At 39.4% G+C, this 21,367-nt stretch overlaps 1 protein-coding gene across 1 annotated transcript in view; it reads left to right on the plus strand.

Annotated features, from left to right (window-relative positions):
* The window catches only part of SGIP1 (SH3GL interacting endocytic adaptor 1), a 206,413-nt gene that overhangs the window by 73,333 nt on the left and 111,713 nt on the right, over positions 1-21,367 (plus strand). The window contains exons 2-5 of the mRNA XM_086717229.1: positions 11,877-11,940; positions 16,445-16,469; positions 17,476-17,559; positions 19,376-19,447. Of these exons, the coding sequence (XP_086573355.1) occupies positions 11,877-11,940; positions 16,445-16,469; positions 17,476-17,559; positions 19,376-19,447 (245 nt within the window). The remainder of the gene's footprint in view (positions 1-11,876; positions 11,941-16,444; positions 16,470-17,475; positions 17,560-19,375; positions 19,448-21,367) is intronic.

Here is a 21,367-nt window from a genome sequence, read left to right on the forward strand (position 1 = left end):
AGATGAAGCATCTTGGGGGATGATGGTACCATTTTACTTGGAGAGAAACCCCCTGAAAAAGAAACTGGCTTGGGAGGAAGATCAGCTTTCGATTACCCATGCTTCATGTGAACATTTGTCCTTATCTTGTTAGACTGGTGAAAAGTAGGCAAGATTTTATAGAATCTTACAGTTAACATATCCAACAGAAGAAACCAGAAAATATACTAGAAGGTTTGTGAGGGGAAATGCATTTTCCTTCCCTTTTCATATTAACAAGGAAAGAGAAGAACCTTACTATTTTCACTGGATTGGATACTTTACTTTTAGATGATATATACTACCACAGTTTACTGTTTTTCAACCCCAATTAAGATGATAAAAATAATCACACAAATAAATAATGATATTGCTTTCTGCTTGGGTAGCATTTAATTTACATATCCAAATCCATTTTCTCGTTTAAGACAATAATCATGGGAAGCAGGTAGTTTACAGGTCAGGAAGCTGAATTCTGGAGAGATTGATCTTTTTTTCAACAACACATATCTGGTTAGTGGTAAATCTACAGTCTGGTTTCGGGACTGACTGCAAATGTAGCACAACTCTGTTAGGGGTTTGAGTTCAGGAAGTATGGAGGTTTCAACAGAAGGCTCTTAATTAGGTTGAATCTCAATTAGGATTATCAAAAGTGATATATTTATATACTGTCACAAATGGTAAACTCTTAAGTGGTAAGAAATGTTCAGGAATTCAGGAAATTTAAATACTTTGGTTAGAGTTTCTATACAGAACCTAACTCAAATGTTAGTTTTCAAATAACTAGTGTAGCATAGTACTTTTGGCAGAAGAACAGTGTAATTTTATCTCTTGATGATCTAGAAGAGACTCATTTCATTTATTTAGCATATCATAGTGACATTAAACAATTTAATTACTTTTGGAGCTTTCTGGAACAAGGTAATAGATGATGTTACTTTCCTTCTTGAATACTTTCTTTTTTTAAATTTTTTAAATATTATTTTTGACAGCGAGATAGAGTGAGAGTGGGGAGGGGCAGAGAGAGAGGGGGGCACAGAATTCAAAACAGGCTCCAGACTCGGAGCCATCAGCACAGAGTCAGACGCAGGGCTCAAGCTCATGAGCTGTGAGATCATGACCTGAGCCAAAGTCAGACGCTTCACCGACTAAGCCACCCAGGCGCCCCTCAAACACTTTCAATGACTGCCTGTTGCTCTTAAAATCTAAAGTCTCTAACTTGACCTTCAAGAACTTGAATGACATGGCCTTGCACTTCCTCATCTTATGTCACTCTTCACTCCAAACACCACAAAATTATGCATACATGTCATACTGATGAAGAGATAAACAGTTAAAGTGGGTGGCAGCTACTTAATTGAAGGTGGGTGTTTTAGGGTGACTTAGTAACTGATCTGTGATCTCACATTATTCAAGGGTAATATTAGATACAGTATCCCTAGACCAGAAGAATCTCTGGCACATGACAGATATTCAGCAGGTTCCTATTCTATCAACCACTGAGTGAGAAGATGAGGAGGTCTTCTGATAGTGATCACAAATAGTCTGGAACTTGCACGACTCTAAGCACGACTCTAAGCACTGAATAAAAGGCTAGGGTTGTATCCCTGACCATTACTGGGATATTGGTGAAGAGAATACTGACCAATATGGAAAAATTGCCATTCTGACCTTGCTAGGTAAGAATGAGGATCTAGAACCAAAGAATCATTAGTAGAATAACAAACATCAATTTGAATGTTAGCATATAAGATTTATAAGTATGACCATTTAGCCATGCGGAGGGGATTGCTTGATAATTCTGCAAGCCTACCAAGGGTTAATTTCCCAAGAGCATTAACTTGATATGTTCTGCCTCCAATGAGAATAGACAAAAGGGGATCAGGTTTTCATTGCAATTTGATAGATTTATATTATCCCACAGGAATAATTTCATGTCAATGAATTTTGTTATCTGTTAGGATTTATAGCCAAAGCATGGATGGTGGGACGACAGAAGGATGGGTGGATGGAGGGCAGGTGAAGAAATACATGGATAATCATGATCTTTATGACCCTTGTAAGTGGGATCCATCTACATACATCCCAGAGGCCTTTGAGACCTCTCAAAAGAACTTAGAGCTAAATTCTCTATTTAGTTCCCTTTTGAGACTTGTATTTTTTGTGCATGTTTATCTGATGACTGATCTTATTTTTTAAAAATATCTCCTTCTGTATATATTTTTAACTTTTAGACCATTTCTATTCTATTTTGGAAGTAGGCTTCATGGGCTCTTAGTAAGTGAAGTCGGCTAATGGCCTGTGGTGGGTTGGCTCTGCAGTGCCATGTAAATCTCCTTTCCCCTTGTCCACCTCTGTGCCTCTCCCTAGTAGGTTAGAATTAAACCATGAGAATTCTATGCAGAATGTGTTCCAGCTTTCTTTTTCAATTCACCTTTGACAAATTTAACTCAGAGCACTAATGGCACATGTAGTAACAAGTTAGAGGTTTTACCAAAGTACTTGCTCTTTCCTCCCTGGATGAAATATAAAAAGACAAGGGCACATGAAAAGGATTTTTGTTACTGTCCAGTTTGCTTTCTTTGGGATGTATTCCCTTGTTGAAAATGGAGTGTTTTGGAAATGAAATTTGGTGAGTTGTGATTCAGTGAATTTTTCTGTTTATGCCTCAAAACCAGAGTCCATCTGAACAGGATCATTAACTTTAATTTAATCTTACATGTCAGTGTCAGGCAGGGGAGGGACTGGAGATGGAGGGGAGAGAAGAGAGTCAGTGTATGTGGGAAGAGAGAATGAGAGGGAGGAAGGGGGATTAAGAGGGAAGCCATTTTATAGAACAAGGTTCTCATTGAACAGGTCAAATTAATTTTGTGTTTGAAGTGTTATTTTCCAAGCAAAGCATGTGTGTCTCCTCATCACAATGGAAGCAAGAAACTCCAAATTCAATATACCACTAATCCAAGTAGAGGTGACATTGGCTTATTCTCAAATCACACTGGGAAGACCAGCTGATTAAGTTCGTAATAGACTTGCACATAGTAAAGGCTTCATCAATGCTGTATTTTTATGCTACAGGAGATGGTTATATTTCCTGAAAAGACTGTGAGTCTTCTAATCCCCACTTATCTGTTGTGATAGATGTTACCAGATTAAATTTATTGAGACCAAGTTTGGTTTCTCTATTAAAACTGTAATCCAAGAAAGCTCAAGATTTTGAAATTTTGATTATTACCGATTTTTGATGTATTTTTATTTCTAGAAGAATAGATCTACAAATCAGGCATTTAGTTGCTTTTATGTAATCAGCTGAAATAACTGGTTCCCAAATGCTTTGTAACTATCAAAACTGCAAGAAAAGCAAGAGAAATCTGGATGTAGTGGTGCACAATATAATGTAGGTGTTATACAGGACTTTATACCCATTTAAACTTTACCCAAAGCTTTTATGATGAACAGCTGAGAAAACTGAGACTCAGAGGTTAAGTTACTTGCCCCAGGACATAGAATAGACGACATTCGAATCCAAGTCTTTCAGAGCTCAACCCTCCTAACTTTCATTACAACTGCATACACTTCCCAAGGATCTTTCTGCTTAAATCTTAATAGAAGTTGTTCATCTGCTTAAAATTCCTCCTAATTCTACTCAGCTCCTTCATTACATTAATAATAGCATAGCAGACACTAAGTCTTTTTGTGGCAAATCCGTTCCATGACCATCTTCTCTTTAACATTTTCTTCCATGTCACCAAATGTCAAATATTTCTTTAAAAAAAAAAAAAAGTCATCACTGTTTTTAACTCCTTGAAGTTCTGAATTGCCTTCTAGCAATCTCCATTTTAGTGCATGAACATGAACTCTCACGTTTCAAATCTGAATGTTAAGGTGCCATCCATCTCACATCCTTTCGCAGTCCAATACTAATGGAGGACATCATCAGGATGCACATTTCTCCCCGTAGGCTCCCCTCAGAATGATCGGGTACCATCTTTGTGCCTATTAAGTACAAAGAACAACTGAATTTCCTTTGAGTCACATAAGAATGAAGGTAAAACATTCAGACCAAAGGGCACATGCCCATCAATTTTGGACAATTTTGATGAGAATTGCAAATATATGGAGCAACCAGCAAACATTTGCTGAGTGACTACCATGTACCAAGTACTGCCTGACACTAAACTTTCCTTTATTAAGCAGTTCCCGTATCTTATGCAGTAGTCTAAGTACTGAAAATCATAAACATAAAAAACCATGGGAAGGGCTGAACTCTGTCTTCACCTATCTTACATTGTTCTGTAAGACCCTCTGACAAAGAATCTGAATTGGATTATAGTACCTATATTTAAAACTTAGAGGAAGAGCTGATATGCAAAGAATCTTAATCTTTCCTGACAGAAATACAACGACCATCATAATGAATAGATATTGACAGTCTAGAGTTACTGTCAATATGCGGCATTATGCCCAGGACAATTAAATTTGTCTGTTTTATATTACTGAGACCAAGTGCTTGGCCTGGGTTCCTGCAGAAAATAAATAATTCCATTACATGTGATTCACCTTTGAGTAACCCTCCAAGCTGAAGGCTCAAGCTGAAAATTTACGTTATCACACAAAGAATAGATTTTGCAAACATTTATTAGGTGTCCTTATGTTCCCTGGACAGCATACAAAGATTTAAACATGCAAAATACAGTCTTCATATGTAAGAAATGTGCATCTTAATTTTCCTAAAAAGGTCTTTCAATTAAAAAAAAATCTAGTTGGTTTTTGTTTGTTTTTTTTTTTTTTTTTTTTTTCAACGTTTATTTATTTTTGGGACAGAGAGAGACAGAGCATGAACGGGCGAGGGGCAGAGAGAGAGGGAGACACAGAATCGGAAACAGGCTCCAGGCTCTGAGCCATCAGCCCAGAGCCCGACGCGGGGCTCGAACTCACGGACCGCGAGATGGTGACCTGGCTGAAGTCGGACGCTTAACCGACTGCGCCACCCAGGCGCCCCTTGTTTGTTTGTTTTTTAATAAGAGAGCAAAATGAATTGTGATGACTGACAAAGAGATATACAGACACGTGAGGAACATGGACTCTGGAGTCAGGCAGAAGGGACTCTGAAATGTGGTCTGTCAGCTACTAGCTGTGTGTTCTGGTACCAGTTACTCCTCATACTCCACGGTATAGCATCAATACGATAATAGCTCCCATCATATGAGGTTGTACTGGGGTAAGATAAAGAACTTCCTGATACATTCCCTAAACCATCGTAAGTACTTAATAATTTACTTCCATTCATTTTTCACTATGATATGTGTTTTGGGCTAAATTGAGCTTTTTGATGTGCTCTTATGCACATTTTTCACCTAAAAATGTGGTGAGGCCTTAGCACACCACTCACCCTGCATTTCCATTCTCTGCTCTAACGCCTATGCATTCATTCAGATAGTTCCATCCTGTGCTGTTCGGGGCTCCTTCTTCCCTAACACTTCCGTTTGCACAAATGCATATCAAAAACCTGAACATCCATGGAATTGTAGGTTGCAAAGATCAGAAAAAGTCATTAGTTTTTGTATTAACCATTATAAAAACTTTGGCCTTTTTTTTTTTTTTTTTTTTTTTTTTTTTTTTTTTTTACATGTTAAACAGATATGGATGGTGTGTTCACCATGTCCCATGCATTGCTCTGGGTACTACAAGAAGCATCATGACCACCCCGTAAAAAGTTGCTTGGTTTTGGAGTCAGACAGAACTGGCTCAAATCTTGGTCTTATCGCTTGTTTGTTTAGTGATCTTAGAAGAACTTAATCCCTTGGAGTCTGTTTCTTAATTCATAAGATAGGGGGTTGGTGATACCTTCTGAGCTCATTGAAAGGCTTAGTCTGTGTGAAGTGCTTAGCACAGTGCCTGGCACATACGAGGTACTCAGTGAATAAGAGGTACCTCCCTTTGCTCTTAGTGATTGCAAAGAGAAAAACTGGGATTATCCCTCCAAACCTCATGCCCTGTGAGGACATTAATCTTATATTAAAAGTAACATAATGCCTCTTAGATTCTCTTTGCTGCAAATGACAGCCACCAATGGGTCAAATTGGGATTTGATCCCAAATCTTTGGATTCCAAAGAGGGCCATGCATTCTGCTTCTTCCCACCAGGTCTCCTGCTTGTGTTTCTGGGAACTGGAATCTTCATGCTTTGGGCGAGATACATGAGGGAATGATTTGTGTCCCTCTAAGAACTGTATTTTGCATACTGACTGACCCTAAACAGCTCACTGCCATCCCTCCTCCTCGTGCTCCTTTTTTTTTCCACACCAGTAGGTCACTCTAGACCCAGCTTTGTGCCCTGGCCTTGCATTGTCCAAGCTCTGCTCCAAAGCACTGTTTTGGGAAAGATAGGAAGTGGAAGAACCAAATATACCCCAGGAAGATGATCTCCAAAAGTACTGCCTTTTCAACAATTTCATAGGCAATACGCTTATTATATGAAGGCTTTAACACCACAATGAAGAGCTATTAGTGAAAGCAATGTGTAAGCAAGATGGTGAAATGAGTAAAGAAAGTAATCAAAAAACAATACCTTCAAAGGAGCTCTGTCTCTCAACAATCAAATACACAGAATATGCCCCCCCCCCAACCCCAGCAGGGCCCTCTCTCCCCCAGCATTAGAACCTGGCTTTGTCTTTGGCTCTTCTCCTCTCTACTGCATCCCTACATCTCTCCCCATCTCAGCCCCTTTACATTAGCTCATGTGATAAACCAGTTGCTGCCAATGTGCTAATAGGACTGTGACCATTTTACATGTGGATTCTCCTTGTTGTCCCACAGCTAGCAGTGGAATGGCAGGAATTCTGGACAAGGATAGAAAGGAGGATGTAACTGGCAGGACTCTCCACTTAGACTCCTCTATGGGAGGATGGCATCTCTGGTTAAGGCCAACAGTGTCTTCTGCGTGTCTGGGTCTCAGCTCCTGTCTAGAGGATGTTCACACCTCAGTTTCTCTTTCTGGACTCAATTCCAGGACGATTACCTCAACTTGTCCATCTACAGAATCAGTCTTCATTTCTAAGGAGAACAAAATTTCAAATGGGATTTTTAAAACTAAAACAGAAGACATAAAACCAAGCAAAAACCCTGTAGGTTCTTTTGACTATCAGATTTTATGTTTGATCTAAAATTAATATAGAGTCCAAATGTTTCTTTTTGGAATTTCCCTCCGAACAATTCTGTTTTCAGTGTAACATTTAAAGGCTCATATTCAGAATTTAGCATTTGCTTAATGAGTTTTTATAGAACAGTTGTACTCAGGAGAAAAAAAATGGGTAAAGGTCATTATGTTCTGCTCTACTATTTCTTCTTCACCTGCAGAATTGTATACTCTTAAAACCAGGAGGTTCCAAGGTAATTTGACTTTTTTTTTAAATTATCTCAGGGAAGTTTCAGAGAACAACACTAGTAAACACAATTTGTGTTTTAAACTTAAAAGATATTTTCTTAAGTTAAAAAAAAAGACTCTCCAACTTTTTGGACCTTTCACAAGAAATATATTTTACATATGAGTATACTAAATGTTGTTTATCCATTTATCTATTGATAGAGAACAATTTCATTATAAAAATTTTTATTATTGAAGTATAGTTGATATAAAGTGTTATGTTAGTTTCAGGTACAAACATAATGATTTGACAATTCTATGTATTATGCAACGTTTACCTCAATAAGTATAGTTACCATCTCTCACCGTGAGGACTATTTCATTTTGAGGAGAATTTTATTCAGAAAACAATTGTAACTAAATGATCAGGCGTACCTTTATAGGTTTAATTGCATATATATAATAAGTGGAGCTTAGGGGCGCCTGGGTGTCTCAGTCGGTTAAGTGTCCGACTTCGGCTCAGGTCATGATCTCGCGGTCTGTTAGTTCGAGCCCCGCGTCAGGCTCTGTGCTGACCGCTCAGAGCCTGGGGCCTGTTTCAGATTCTGTGTCTCCCTCTCTCTCTGACCCTCCCCCATTCATGCTCTCTCTCTGTCTCAAAAATAAATAAACGTTAAAAAAAATTAAAGAAAAAATAAGTGGAGCTTAAAGGCTTTTGAAGAAATCTCTTGTCAATTTAGAAAAGCCTGACTGTGAGAAGTACTGTATATTTAGAAGCTCATGAGATATTACTGGGCCTGACCTATAGATTCAGGGTTCATCTATGTACAGATGGCAAGTGAAGCCATGTGGGTTTGCCCCAGGGAGAGGGTATAGAGGACCCTAGGACAAAATCCTGAAGAACTTCGACATTTGGGGAGCAATAGAGGTAAGGGAGCCTCCAATTTCCTCCCTGGAAATGATGATAATGAAACCTAACTTAGGCAGTTATTTGAGAAGAAAACGCCTCCTACTTTTGCACATACATGAGACAACAGATGTAAAGCAACTGGTGCCTGGCTTATAGGTAAGGCCTCAGTAACGATAACTAATAATATTACACTGATGAAACTTCTTATTCTATATTTTTCTTATGTTATCACTGTTGTCAATTTCTGTACTCTTTGCTTTATGTTATTACCTTGTAACATCATATCCAGGATCACCTATTTTGAAATGAGCTTTCCCACCCTCTTAAAAAATCAGTCTATTTTTAATTTCATTTTTATTCCCAGACTTGACTAGCTCCTCTCGTAGTACCAAAGGAAACTAAAAGAATCTAAATTAAGTAGAGAGGAGCTAGAGGCACAGGCCAGACTTCCTGTGTGGCTGACCCAAGGCTGCAGTTCTGGATGCACACTGGAGGATGTTCTCACCTCCACAGCTTGGAGGAGAATCGTTCTAGCCCAAGATCATCAAGACAACAAAATTCTTTCCCTTAATATCTCTTTGTTTTGATATTGACAAAGGAATAGTTACTTCATTTCTTAAAAAACAAGTGATGTTTTTCCCTCCCATTTCTGGTAAAGAATAGTTGACAAATATTCATGACCCAACCTAAAAACAATTACAGAAATTGACTTTAAAATTGTCATGAAGTTCTGGAGTCAGAAGTGGAAAATCATTACTCCCTTTCAAAAAACTTATTTGAATATTTTTTTAATGAACTCTGAAACGTATGACCACACCTGTACATTCACTTTTAACACAGTTGGTATGATTGTTTCTTCCTGGATCTTCTCAAAGAGCTGTTAAGATACAAATAACTTCTACGTTTCATAACTGTTTGCTTTAGTCTTTCAGAGTTGTCTTCCTACTTTCCTAAATTTCTCCAACCTTTCTCGAGGGGGAAAAATGTTTCCAATGCTTTCTCTTATTTGACAATTTGGTTAGTTCTGTTTTTCTGGAATGTCACATATTTGGTGTATTCCCGTATGTATTCCGTATATAGAAAAGTATTCTAGATATGGGAAATGCAACTTTCAGTGAAATTAAAATTACAGATTGGCATAGCATTTTGTGAATGTGTGCAAATTCTTTCTTCCCTTATTATTGGCTTATTTGTTATAGACAGAGATTGAGACACAAAGAGATAGAACTTGTATTAAGCTACACAATTTAAAATGATGCTGGAAATGAACTCTGTCCCCTGAATCCTGATCCTTTGCACTTTTCACTGGAAGATGGACAATTCATGGTGTTTGTGACTTAGTTCATATTGGCTATTGTCCAAATTTGGTGGTCATAACAGGACAGAATCTATGGAAAACTACTATTGCCTGTTCTCTTACCAATTTAATACAAGAATTACTGGAATTTATGTGTATTTTCTGATCTGTTTGGTGGAACATGCTGTCTCTTATAGTCAATTTATAGAAAATAAAATGATTTGAAAACATAAAATAATAATAGCATTTATTTTAAAGTCCTATAAAAACCAGCAGTGATTGGTAAAATATAGCATTTACTGTGACCCCAAACCTGAATTAGAAGCATGGAAAAGCCAATTAAGAGGCCTGGACCCAAGAAGAAAATGATGATTGTCATTATGATATTTTTTCCCTATAAGAGGATAAGGCAATTAGAGGTAAGAAGCAAGAAAGTTTTTAACGATTAAAATTAAAAATGAGGGTGCCTGGGTGGCTCAGTCAGTTGAGCATCCCACTGTTGATTTCAGCTCGGGTCATGATTTCAGCATCATGGGATGGAGCCCCATGTCAGGCTCCATACAAAGTGTGGAGAATCTCTCTCACCCTCTTCCCCTCTCCCTACTGACATGCACTCTCTCTCTCTCTCTCTTTAAAATTAAAAAAATTAATAAATAAAAATTAATGGGGGAAGGTGTTCCTAAATATTATGGGTGGGTAGTTTTAAATGTCAGTGAGTTTTCCTATAAACTCATGTGAAGAGTAATGAAGAGCTTAATGTGGGAAGAGATTTTTTTTTGAAACAAACATTGACATTTTAAAGACCTAAACACCTTAAATGGAATGACTATTAAAATGCAAAATTAGACTGAACAGAGACATTTTGGGGATCACATATGAGTAGAATCCTAAGAGCCAGATAATGAATGACTCACGTAAGCTGAGCGGTTTGGGCTGACTCACATGTTTTGGAAGAAGGTGTCATCAAATCTCTGATTCTGTCAATGTTTTTCCCTTTGTTCCACCTGTTAGTGCCAAACAAATCCTGAAATTCAGTGACTTTTCCAGCTCCAATTTGTCAAGAAGGCTTTCCAAACCACCAATAACAAGTCTAAGACTTTGAAATATATAGGCATCTAGTATATCTTAATAATACTCACTAAGAAACATGAGCCATATATGTAACTATGGAACATGTAGGAGATAGGAATCCCAGACAGAGCCTTGACAGGATAGGAATGGAAGAACCAAGATTGGGCTTGGTTTCTCCAGGATGGAAGAAAGGAGCCTTCTTACCCCAATACTTCCTGAATGATGCCTCCTGGAAGATATTTTAAATCAACAAATGTTATCTGGTACCTATACCAGGTGTAGGGAACATACAGAAGGAATCCTTGGTCTGTGTCGTAGAAAAGCTCACAGCCTGTGAGGGAAACTGACATAGGAACTAAGTGAAACAATTTGATAAATAAAAATATACCTAAGAGCAACATTAGGGGTTGGGGGGGGGCACAGAATAGTCAGCTTCTTATACCTCTAGGGCTGAGAAGCCCTCACAGAGAAGGTGGCATTTGTCTGGGCCTTGATAGATGGTTGAAATTCTAAATATCCGAATAGGAAAAGCACCTCAACCAGAGGTAAGAACCACTTATAGAAGAAAGAGATACTGGAGTACAGATGTTGGGGTATGTTCAGAGAATGGTTAATAATCCACAGAATTGAAGAATTAGAAAAAGATGAGATGGGACTATGGGAGACAAAGATGTGTTCTGTCAATGTAGCTCTCTTGTTCATGTAATCTGTGCCTTGGAATGGTCCTACTCTCAGGATATGTCTCACCCAAAAATTGCTGTTTATATAAATCTGTGATATGGTTTCTTGACCAAGGACCTATTTAGTGATGAATAACAATAATCTAAGAGAAGCTTGCAATCTTTTCTATATCTAGCCCGGATCTCCTTTGCATTCTTTATATTCTTAGATTGTTCAGAGAGCTAAGAACTTACAGTGCTGGGTCTTTGATAAACATCTGTTGAAAATAATAATGAATCATGTCCACGAGCACACACAGATACTTACATAAACTTTCACTGCTTTTTAAATGTTCGAAGTTAACTGGTGTGTTGCAACTTCAAAAATTTCGTTCACTTGGGGGCACCCAGGTAGCTCAGTCCGTTAAGCTTCTGACTTTGGCTCAGGTAATGATCTCACAGTTCATGAGTTGGAGCCCTGATACCGTTTACTTGAATGTTGCTAGGAGTGTTCAAAGAGGAATTCGATCTCCTTGACCCTTTGTTGTTTTTTCCACAGGATTGAAAAAACGTACAAGGAAGGCCTTTGGAATACGGAAGAAAGAAAAGGACACTGATTCGACGTATGTACTTTGGGACAGCACAGCGGCTCAGCTGCAGCTGAGGGACCACATGTGGCCATGTGGTGTGGTCAGCTGCACGGCAGAATGAAGCACCCGTTAAACCCTTTATTTGGCTAGAATCCCCGAAAGTTACAAAATGGGAAAATCAACAGTTGTTTGGATACAGGTGAAACCAAAGAGGGCTACATTTACTACTCACCTTTAGCTTTTCATCCCATATATTTTTATCATGCATAAATTTTAGCACAGTATGAGTGCTGCACTGTGTCCTTGTCCTCCAAGAACGTATAAATCATGGGATAAAATATCTACCATACCAAAGAAATATCTTCCATATAACAAAATGAGATAACATAGTTGAAATGCCTCCTATGGTAGCTAGTGCTTAGTAAATGCTCAATAAATGGCAGTGGATGCTACTCTTACTCTTACTAATACAAATTAATATGTGGTCAGTTCCTTATGAGCAGTTAAAAATGAAATTTCATGGAAATTTGAGGGTGGGAAAACTCATGTTTGGACAGATGATCAGTGAAGCCTCAGAGAGGGAGGAACCTTGAGTTTGGACTTCAAGTAGGTGAGGACATGCATCTCATGCCAAGGAAACAATGACAGCCAAGGGAGAGAGATGGAAAAGTCCAGTAGGCATTCAGGACAAGATAGCTAGGACAGTTTGTCTACGTGATGGCTGCAGGTAAAGGTGGTAATGGGAGGCAAGGCTGGAAAGGAGACCAGGCCCAGATAGGAAGGGCTTTAAGGGCTAGGGTGAGGTGTCTGGGCTTCCTTCCTTAGGAATGGGCAACCTTGAAGCCTTGAAGCCTTTTAAACCAGATAGTGTAAAAAGTTTTCTAAGGGGAGGAAGCAATGTGTGTGTGTGTGTGTGTGTGTGTGTGTGTGTGTGTGTAGATATCGCTTGTTAAAATCTCTGGTTCTTACCTTTTCTGTATGCTTTTTCTTTTGGTAAATAATTATTTCAGGGAAATGACATTCACTCTAGTCTTGCAAGTTTTTCTTTTTTTAAATTTTTTTAATGTTTTATTTATTTTTGAGAGAGAGAGAGAGCATGAGTAAGGGAGGGGCAGAGACAGAGAGGGAGACACAGAATCCGAAGCAGGCTCCAGGCTCTGAGCTGTTGCACAGAACCCGACACAGGGCTTGAACCCACGAACCGTGAGATCATGACCTGGGCCAAAGTCGGAGGCTTAACCGACTGAGCCACCCAGGCACCCCAGCCATAAACTTATTCTACCAGCAGTGATAGTTGAAGGACATGCTGTTTAGTATAAACCTTTGCCTTTCATGAACCCCTGCTCTCGAATTGGGTCATGCATCATTCTTGCAAAAGGCTGGGAAGTTGTTCTGGCAATTTACTGTCCCTTCAGTGTTAGGTAATGCTTATGTTCGTCTGCAATCATTGAAACCTTGTTGATGCAAACTGTTTTCAGGACTGTCACAACTCCGTGAGTGTTGCCAAGCAACCTGCTCCAGTAGCCGACCAACTCCAACTATAGCTGATTGAACCTCCTTAGACAGAGAGTGGGGTCGGGACCAGAGCTTCCTGATTTGATCATCATTACAGTGGCTGATAGAGGAAAAGAGAGAGCCTGTGCTAAGTGGCAGGCCCTGTGCAGGGTATTTTTGTATGCACTGATATCCTTTTTAATCCTCACGGCGATTCAATAAGGTTAGAAATAATATCTCAATTTTAGAAATGAGAAATCAGTGCCAAAAGGGATTAAGTAACTCTCTGAAGGCTATCTGGAAATAAGAGTTGGAGCCAGAATTCTAGTCCAAATCAAGTGCCCATCCTCTGTCACCCAGAAGGAAAAGACTAGGTGGGCAAAATTTTAATCAAGACCTGTAGCGGAGTAAGAGAAAAGGCAGTAGCTGCAAAAGGGAACTGACACTTCTTAAAATAGCGACAAAGGCCCATGGTAGATGATTAGTTTTCAAATAGAAGTCAGTAAATATAATGGGTTCTCTGCTAAAAAGAAAATAAAATTACTAAAAATATATGTATAAAACTTCATAAGAAGGGGTTAGAAAATGCATTGATAACACATGCTCTAGCATCTGAGACTGAGATGTTAGCAAACATCTCTCCACTCACCATCCTAGGTCAGATTGTATAAAAACTTTATTCTAGATAACATTTCATGAGTGTTTACTATATTCGAGACACTATTCCAGGCTCTTCACTTTCTTCACTTCATTGAATCCTTTAATAGGCCTATGAGGTATATGCCATTTTCATAGCTATTTAGTAAATGAGGAAACTGAGACACAAAAGGCTCAAAGAACTTGCCCAAGGTTATGCAGTTAGGAATCTACGTTGACTGAATCCAGGCAGTCTGGCACTACAGCCAGTGGTCTTCATTGCCATGCTTACAGCCACCAGACTAGGAGACACAGGCTCCATTCCATCAATGGTTAAGACAGAGGCAGGATAGGACACTATGCCGCTATGTCCAATTACAGGGAAATGCCACCCCTATAGCTGCAATATGCATGAGATCAAGCAGCCTCTCGTTTAGATCGCCTATTGATATACCCTTGTACCTGGACCAATAGTGGGCAACGCCACAGCCAGGCCTATCTGCAGAGCCTTGTCTTCATATCTATAATGTGCTGCCCCCAAAGACATCCCCGTGAGGATCAGTACCTTTGGATATATCCTACCCTAAAGGTGACACAATCATCTCTCTCTCAGTTCCTTCAGTACAGGTTTGCTATCCTGGTAAGAAATGCTTATTTTTTGCGGTATATAATTCTGAAAAAGGAAGTTTGCTTTGATGAATATAGGGCAGTACCTTTCCTCTATGCTTTCTGTCCAACCTTGGCTTATTGGTAACCTTGGTATCCCCCTGGATTTACTCGCCTGTCTCGTTCTTTTTACCATGAGCATGACTTCTTCATTATTTCTATCCTCTGATTCTAGCCTAGTGCCTGGCTATAAACACTCAGTATTCATTCAGTGAATTATAACTTTTATCAACTTTTATCTTCCTACACTTTGTTTTACATGAAATTTCTTTGAACCAACTAATTCCCATAGCCAGGTTCAAAGACCCCAAGATTTCTGTCAACTCCCATGGGTCTTTCAATATCTGGGTCCTTTCTGCATCTAGTCCATGTATCGCTGATTTACCTCTGCATCCCCACAGACACAGAACTGCTTACGAAAAATGATGTGCTCCCATCAAGTGTTTTATAATCCAAATGGAATATCTTGCTGAATTTGAAGCGGGTGTTAGTAGGAAAAGGAAATCCCATCATGGAGCCCAGAAGATGTGCTCCTAACTCTCTGCATTTCTCTCCCCCTCTCTCCCTCCCTTCCTCTCCTCTCTCCTCCTCCCCACCCCATGAATCAATAAGGAATGTTGTTACTTGGTCCCACCTCCTAAAGAACAGTTCCAACCACACCAAACTCCGTAAGACTTCAGAGTCCACCTCAAGCACTTATTAAGTTTACCTTCCAAACAATGCAGGTCCTCATCTAAGCATAACTCTGGCCTCTGTGTTAACAGAATAACATTTTTCTAGCTCTTTACAGAGTGAACTAAAATAGGAAGTTATAAAGTCACAGTGACTACCCTTTTATTTCTACCTTCCTCTGGCTCCTGCAGCTCAGTTTCCCAAAGGAACAATAATATTACTTGCTTTGAAGTCTAACATGGCTGCAAATGGTCAGTTTTGTGTTCTCAGTGATGAGACACCATGAAAGAGAAAAAAAAAAAACATAACAAATGAACAGTTTTGACTAGTTAGTATGGGCCAGGAACTAATTACAAGTTCTTTATATACTTTATTTTATTTAAACAGACTTTGAGAGATTAAGTAATGTATTCAAGGTCACAGAACTAATGAGTGGTGGAGTCTGGACACCCAGGTTCATCCTACTCTGGAACCTTTACTGCTAGGCACTGCAACACAGTGTCGCCCTGGATGATGAACTCTCTTGGCCTTAAGTCATCAAGGGGGCCATTTAGCAAACATTGTCCTCCATTTCCTGCTCTCCTGAAATCAAAGGAGCAGTAGGTATATAAATATAGAAGAAAATACAGATTCTCAAAGTAAAGAGAGAAATACCATAGGAGTTCCTTTCTATAGGGAGAGATTCAAGACCAGTCACAGGGGAGAAGATGAGAGAGGGCAAGTCAGTTTACATTCCTTGTGGTAGTTTAAATGGAGCCAGCTGAGTGGGACAGACTCTTAATAAACTCCCCTCTCAAAAGTGAACCAAGACACCGCGATAGCAACATGTACCTTTTGGACAACAGCTTTTAAGGAGAATCTGCCTCCTCCCCCACACACAGGCACACATCCCACGCTCAAATATCATTCGACTAATTTGTTTTGATTTCGTTTTCATTAGCCAGGTTCACTGGGGTGGGAACACAGGAAAGGGGGAGAGAGGTGGTCTGCAATTCTTATTGTTGTATGTTAGTCTATGTAGCAAGAATGATTCATTTTCCTAATAGCTACCCATTTCTTTTTGTTACAGAGGTTCACCAGATAGAGATGGAATTGTAAGTATTTAAATGACCATTTTCAGTAGGTTTGCATTTCAATATATATACTATGTTTGAATTTCTTGAAGCCCCATTTCTTTTTTTTTTTTCCTGTAGGGAAAAAATAACTTAAATGACTTTTCAGACCTCTCACTGTTGTAATTTTCTGTAGTAATTGCATGGGACATATAAATGCAGTCTTGGTCAAGTTAAACTTATTTATTGCATTCACCTAAAATCCTGCCCCAGAGTAGGCGAGCAAACCTCAACAATATGGTGGGTCAAAAGCCAGACAGTTCCTGCAGGGGCTGCTACCATTAACTGTTATTTCATTTCCAATTTAATGATATAATGGCTCATTATGTGAGAATGTTTTTCTCCAACAGAGGCCACAAAGTCATAATGGAGCTCAGATCCAATAAAATTGAAAGAAGGTTTTCCCCTTTAGTTGAGTTGCAGATACATTTTCTATATTAAATTCCTAAGTAGGGAATGGTCTTGAAACCACTTATGCCTGAATTTACAGCCTGAAGGAGGAAAATGTGTCCACTGGGTTTAGGTTTAACAGTAACTCTGACTTCTTGCTGGCCACCAGATTTCTTGCTTTTTTAAAGAAGTCTATGGCACATGGGCTTGGATTTATCTGAGTTGAGCTTATGGGAGTCTGTACCAACTTCTAAAATGACTTCCTTTGAATCTAAATCAGACGCCTATTCAGAAGGTTCAAAAGAACAGCTGTTACTGAAAAAAAAAATGGACTCACATTAGGCTCATTGGGCTGGAGTGGGAACTAAAATAAATCTGGTGGTTAAAAATATTTTTTAAAAAATCACCCTTCATAATATTATACTCAAATTGAGGTGTTAATTGCAGCTATAGCAGAAGTTTTTTCTTCCATACTTGACTCAAGGTTCTTAGCTTTGGGGTCCCTTTTGCATTCATGTAGTTCTCGCCATGAAATGTTAAGAAAATAGACATAAATTGACCAGACATTGGGTAACACTATAATCAAGGCTCTATTCAGCAGGGGAAAAAAAAGACCCAGAAGACTCAGCTTCTCCTCACCTCTTGCTTCTGGCTCAGAGCCCTCTCGTTAACTCTGTCTCAGGTACTCTCTGCTTCTGTGTCTTCTCTCTGCTTCTGTCTCGGTCCCCTCCCTGGGTTCTCTTGTCTCCTTCATTCTGACCTCGGCAAGGCTCTGTTAGCTATTCTCTGCTTTCTGTCCCTGCTGCTCTTAGGCTAGACTGCTGTTTCCTGCTTCTCTCCCTCTACCACCTCAGTCTTGTCCCTTTTTCTCTAACGCCCTGCTCCTCCTGCCCTCCGCCACCTCCTCACTCCCTACCCCATTGCTACCTCAGTGTTCTCTGCTCTTCTAGGGACCACCAGTTTAAATCTCTGGTAGAACCGCAGCCCTGGCATGTCGGTGCAGCCCTGGCATGCAGCTGGCAATGACGAGCATGTGCTGCATTAAAGAGCCCAGCCGTGATTCTGTGGATTCGTGTACCCTAAGTCAGGGCTTCATAGCTGAGCTCCCTGAGATCTCTCTCTCTGCCACCAATCCAAGTCATATATTTATCTATCGGCAGTGGCACCCTCCTTGTTCCCTAATTGGAAATGCCATAAATATCACTGGTCGTGATTTTAGGAAAGAGGAATTGTTTAATTTTGACTTCTCAGGAAGTAAGGCAGACCCGTTTGAAAAAGGCCACATTCTAAGTAAATGCAGCTTCCTAGGTAGTTGGCATTTATTAGCCAGCTGCTAGTTTTACCGTTTGGAAGGACTCCCCAGATATTCCTCACTCACTGTGGTCACCAAATTTTGAGAATGCTGTAGGAAGTCAAGTTTCTGCTTGCATTCAGTCCTTAGCGATCTCAATTTTCTTTCAAACCCAGGCTGATTTCTTTAATCCCTTGTGTCCGTGGACCCAGGCGCACTTTTATCTTTTACCTGGCTGATTTAGCTTCCAAATTATTGTCTCCTGGGTATCTGAAGTTGAACTGCATGGTTTCACTAATGTGGTTCTGCAAACCACAGGTGGTGGTGCACCCCCTTAATGCTTATAAATGGCTATGCGATAAGTTCGATGTACTGATGCCTATTTAATTTCAGTTTCTCAAAAGTTAATGAGGCCCATCTCTGGTGACCGCACTTTTGAGGGTTAGTCTACAGAGGCTTCATGGCAAGGCTGCAGGTGTGAAGGTGGGCTTGCCTCGCTCCCCACTGGTGAATGTCCCTCCAGCAGAGCTGTCTGGCATGATGTCTGAGACTTCAGGCAGCTGCGAGTGACAATGCATTCTAACCCAGAGACCAACTCACCTTTGTGCAGGGTGCGCTCAAAACATTTTCCTGAGCAGTTTAGATTTCCATCCACACAGGCCGGGGGCACAGGGAATCACAGCCATTGCTGTGAGGAGATCTCTGCTCATCCTGAACGCGTGTGCAGGAAAGGGCCCAGATTTGAAGCTGTCAGCAGTTCATGCTGTACGTATTGACAACCTTCAGGAAAGCTTTGAAAAGGAGGGATATACGGTAGAGCTCGACCTCCTGGACTCCTATTGGAAATATAACCATTTTTATTTAGTCTCTTTGGTGTGTCCCGGTGTCTGTTCTCTACCTGTAAATTAAGTTCTGGCTGAATGAGGCCCAGATCCACGTAATCCCTAGTGCCTGGGATGCGTCTTCCTCCTTCCCCCTTCTTCTCCTGGCCTAGCTACACTGGCCTGCTGAATAGAGCCTCATTATGGGCCCCAAAGTCCACTCCTTGCTTAAGGAACCCTGCCGAGATTGGTAGGCCCTACGATTTGGCCTAGAAATTGTTTCTTCTATGGTATGTTTGCTGACTCCATGTGATTCTTTATATGTGTCTTAAAGAACAAACAGATCCTTTAACAACTTTTTTCTACATGAAAACAATCAATTCCAGCAGCCCAGCCCACATGAACCACCCTACAATAACAAAGCAGAGTGTGCGCGTGAAGGAGGAAAAAAAGTTTCGGTAAGGAAACAGATTTTAGTTTAAAATTTCCAAGGGGTTGTAGAAACAGTGAGTAAAATCCCAATTTGAAATTTGGAAAAAACAGTGCATTTATTTAACCAATCTAAGAAAAACTTTCTTAGCTATTTCTAAATTATTCTTGAATATCCAAGGCCAATTTTTAAATCAACCACATAGGCCTGATATACTGATGTCTGAATATACTTTTTAAAGAGTAATTGGGTTTAAAGGACATGTGTTTCCTTTGTCTTAGACAAAGGACAGGGATTCAAACTTGTAAAATAATATGCTGTCTATAAGAAAGCTTTGGCTATAATATAAACGTCACCATACAACTTGAGTAGTCATTTGTTAGGATAAACACTATCTTAGTAACATCATGAAGTCAGCAGGGCCTTGGCTTGTGGCAACGAATATACTCGGCCAAACGATGGTGAGTCAGGGATGCTGATCCAGGCCCAGACTATACAGCAACTATTACCGTCTTGTCCAGTACAGTAGCTACATATGCTTATTCAAAATTCAGTTCCTCAGTAGCACCTGCCACATTTCAGGTACTCCATAGCTAATTGTGGCTGGTGGCTACCGTATTGGACAGTCCACATATAGAATATTTTCATCTTCACTGATAATTCTATTGAACAGTACTGTTCTATGGGATTATTTACAAAGTGAGTCAAGTCTTGCCTCGGTGGCAAGAAGATAATTTTTAAGTAGAATACCATGTATCTTTAATACTTCATGTCTAAGGAACACTACATGGCCATGAGCTGACCTTGGAAAAGAGAAGCATTCACAGTAGAAATTGAGAAATTTGATGAATGTATAATTGAACACAACTGTTACTGCATTTATTGATTTAGCCCATCATAGTATCTGAGAGCAGATAATAAGCCTGACCAAAGTAAAATACCTATTAAAGCATGACTAATATTAATATGAGCCTCAATTATCTTTAAGTAACAGTCATATATTCAAGTGAGAAAAGTTGACTTATGCTAATTGTAGAATTTTAAAAAAGAAAGAAGTAAAAGAATACATAACTCCAACTCCAAGAGAAAAATCACTATTTATATGTTAGCCAATATCTGATATTGCTTTTACTATGAGGCCTAGTTTTTAAATGATATCTTCCTACTTATATTCTTTCTTGCTTCTTCAGTGTTTTCCGATCAAAAATCAAAAGAGCCATTACCTTCCCTATTACTACTATGAGCTGTACCTTGCTTTGGTGGTATAACCAGGAGAATTGCTTTTTTCTTGGGGTTTGGCCAAAAACAATTCAGCCAGGCTCCAGCCAAACTTAAACTCGATCATTTCCACTTGTGAAGCCAAATATGTTCATAATAATCCGCTAGCATGAGTGAGGCCAAATTGCCAATTCCTCTGATAAAGCCATGTTTGTGTGTGCTTGTGTGCTGAAGAGCTGCCTCTAAGTGTATTGTTTATGATTTGTTGTTTGTGTTTGGTATTTGTGTTAAAAAGATTCCTAGTTTAAAAGACATTTTCTTTTTATAGATTTTGCTTTCTCTCCTTTTAGTCTTCTATATTGGTTTCCATGGAAACTGGGAATTTTTTCACTCAGCCCAGATCCCGAAAAATCAGGAACTTTTTATCCATAATGTTGAATATATGTTCTCAAGAAAGACACACACACACACACACACACACACACACACACACACACACACATATTTATTTATTTAGCTGAACACATAAGCTATCTTGGTTGTAAAGGGCTTTGAGTATGGAGATGAGACTACTATGGAAGCAAGCTAGAAGTTTGAACTCAGTAATTTACCTAACCTTTTTGATTTTTAGATAACAATCTTTTGTATTTAAGAATTGTTTCAGAAGCAAACTTTATATTAATAGTAATACTATAGTGATCACAAAATTCATGAGTTTAATTCTTTGGAA

This window comes from Puma concolor, chromosome C1 (assembly GCF_028749965.1).
Source record: "Puma concolor isolate L17-30 chromosome C1, mPumCon1.1.hap2, whole genome shotgun sequence".
Lineage (NCBI taxonomy): Eukaryota > Metazoa > Chordata > Mammalia > Carnivora > Felidae > Puma > Puma concolor.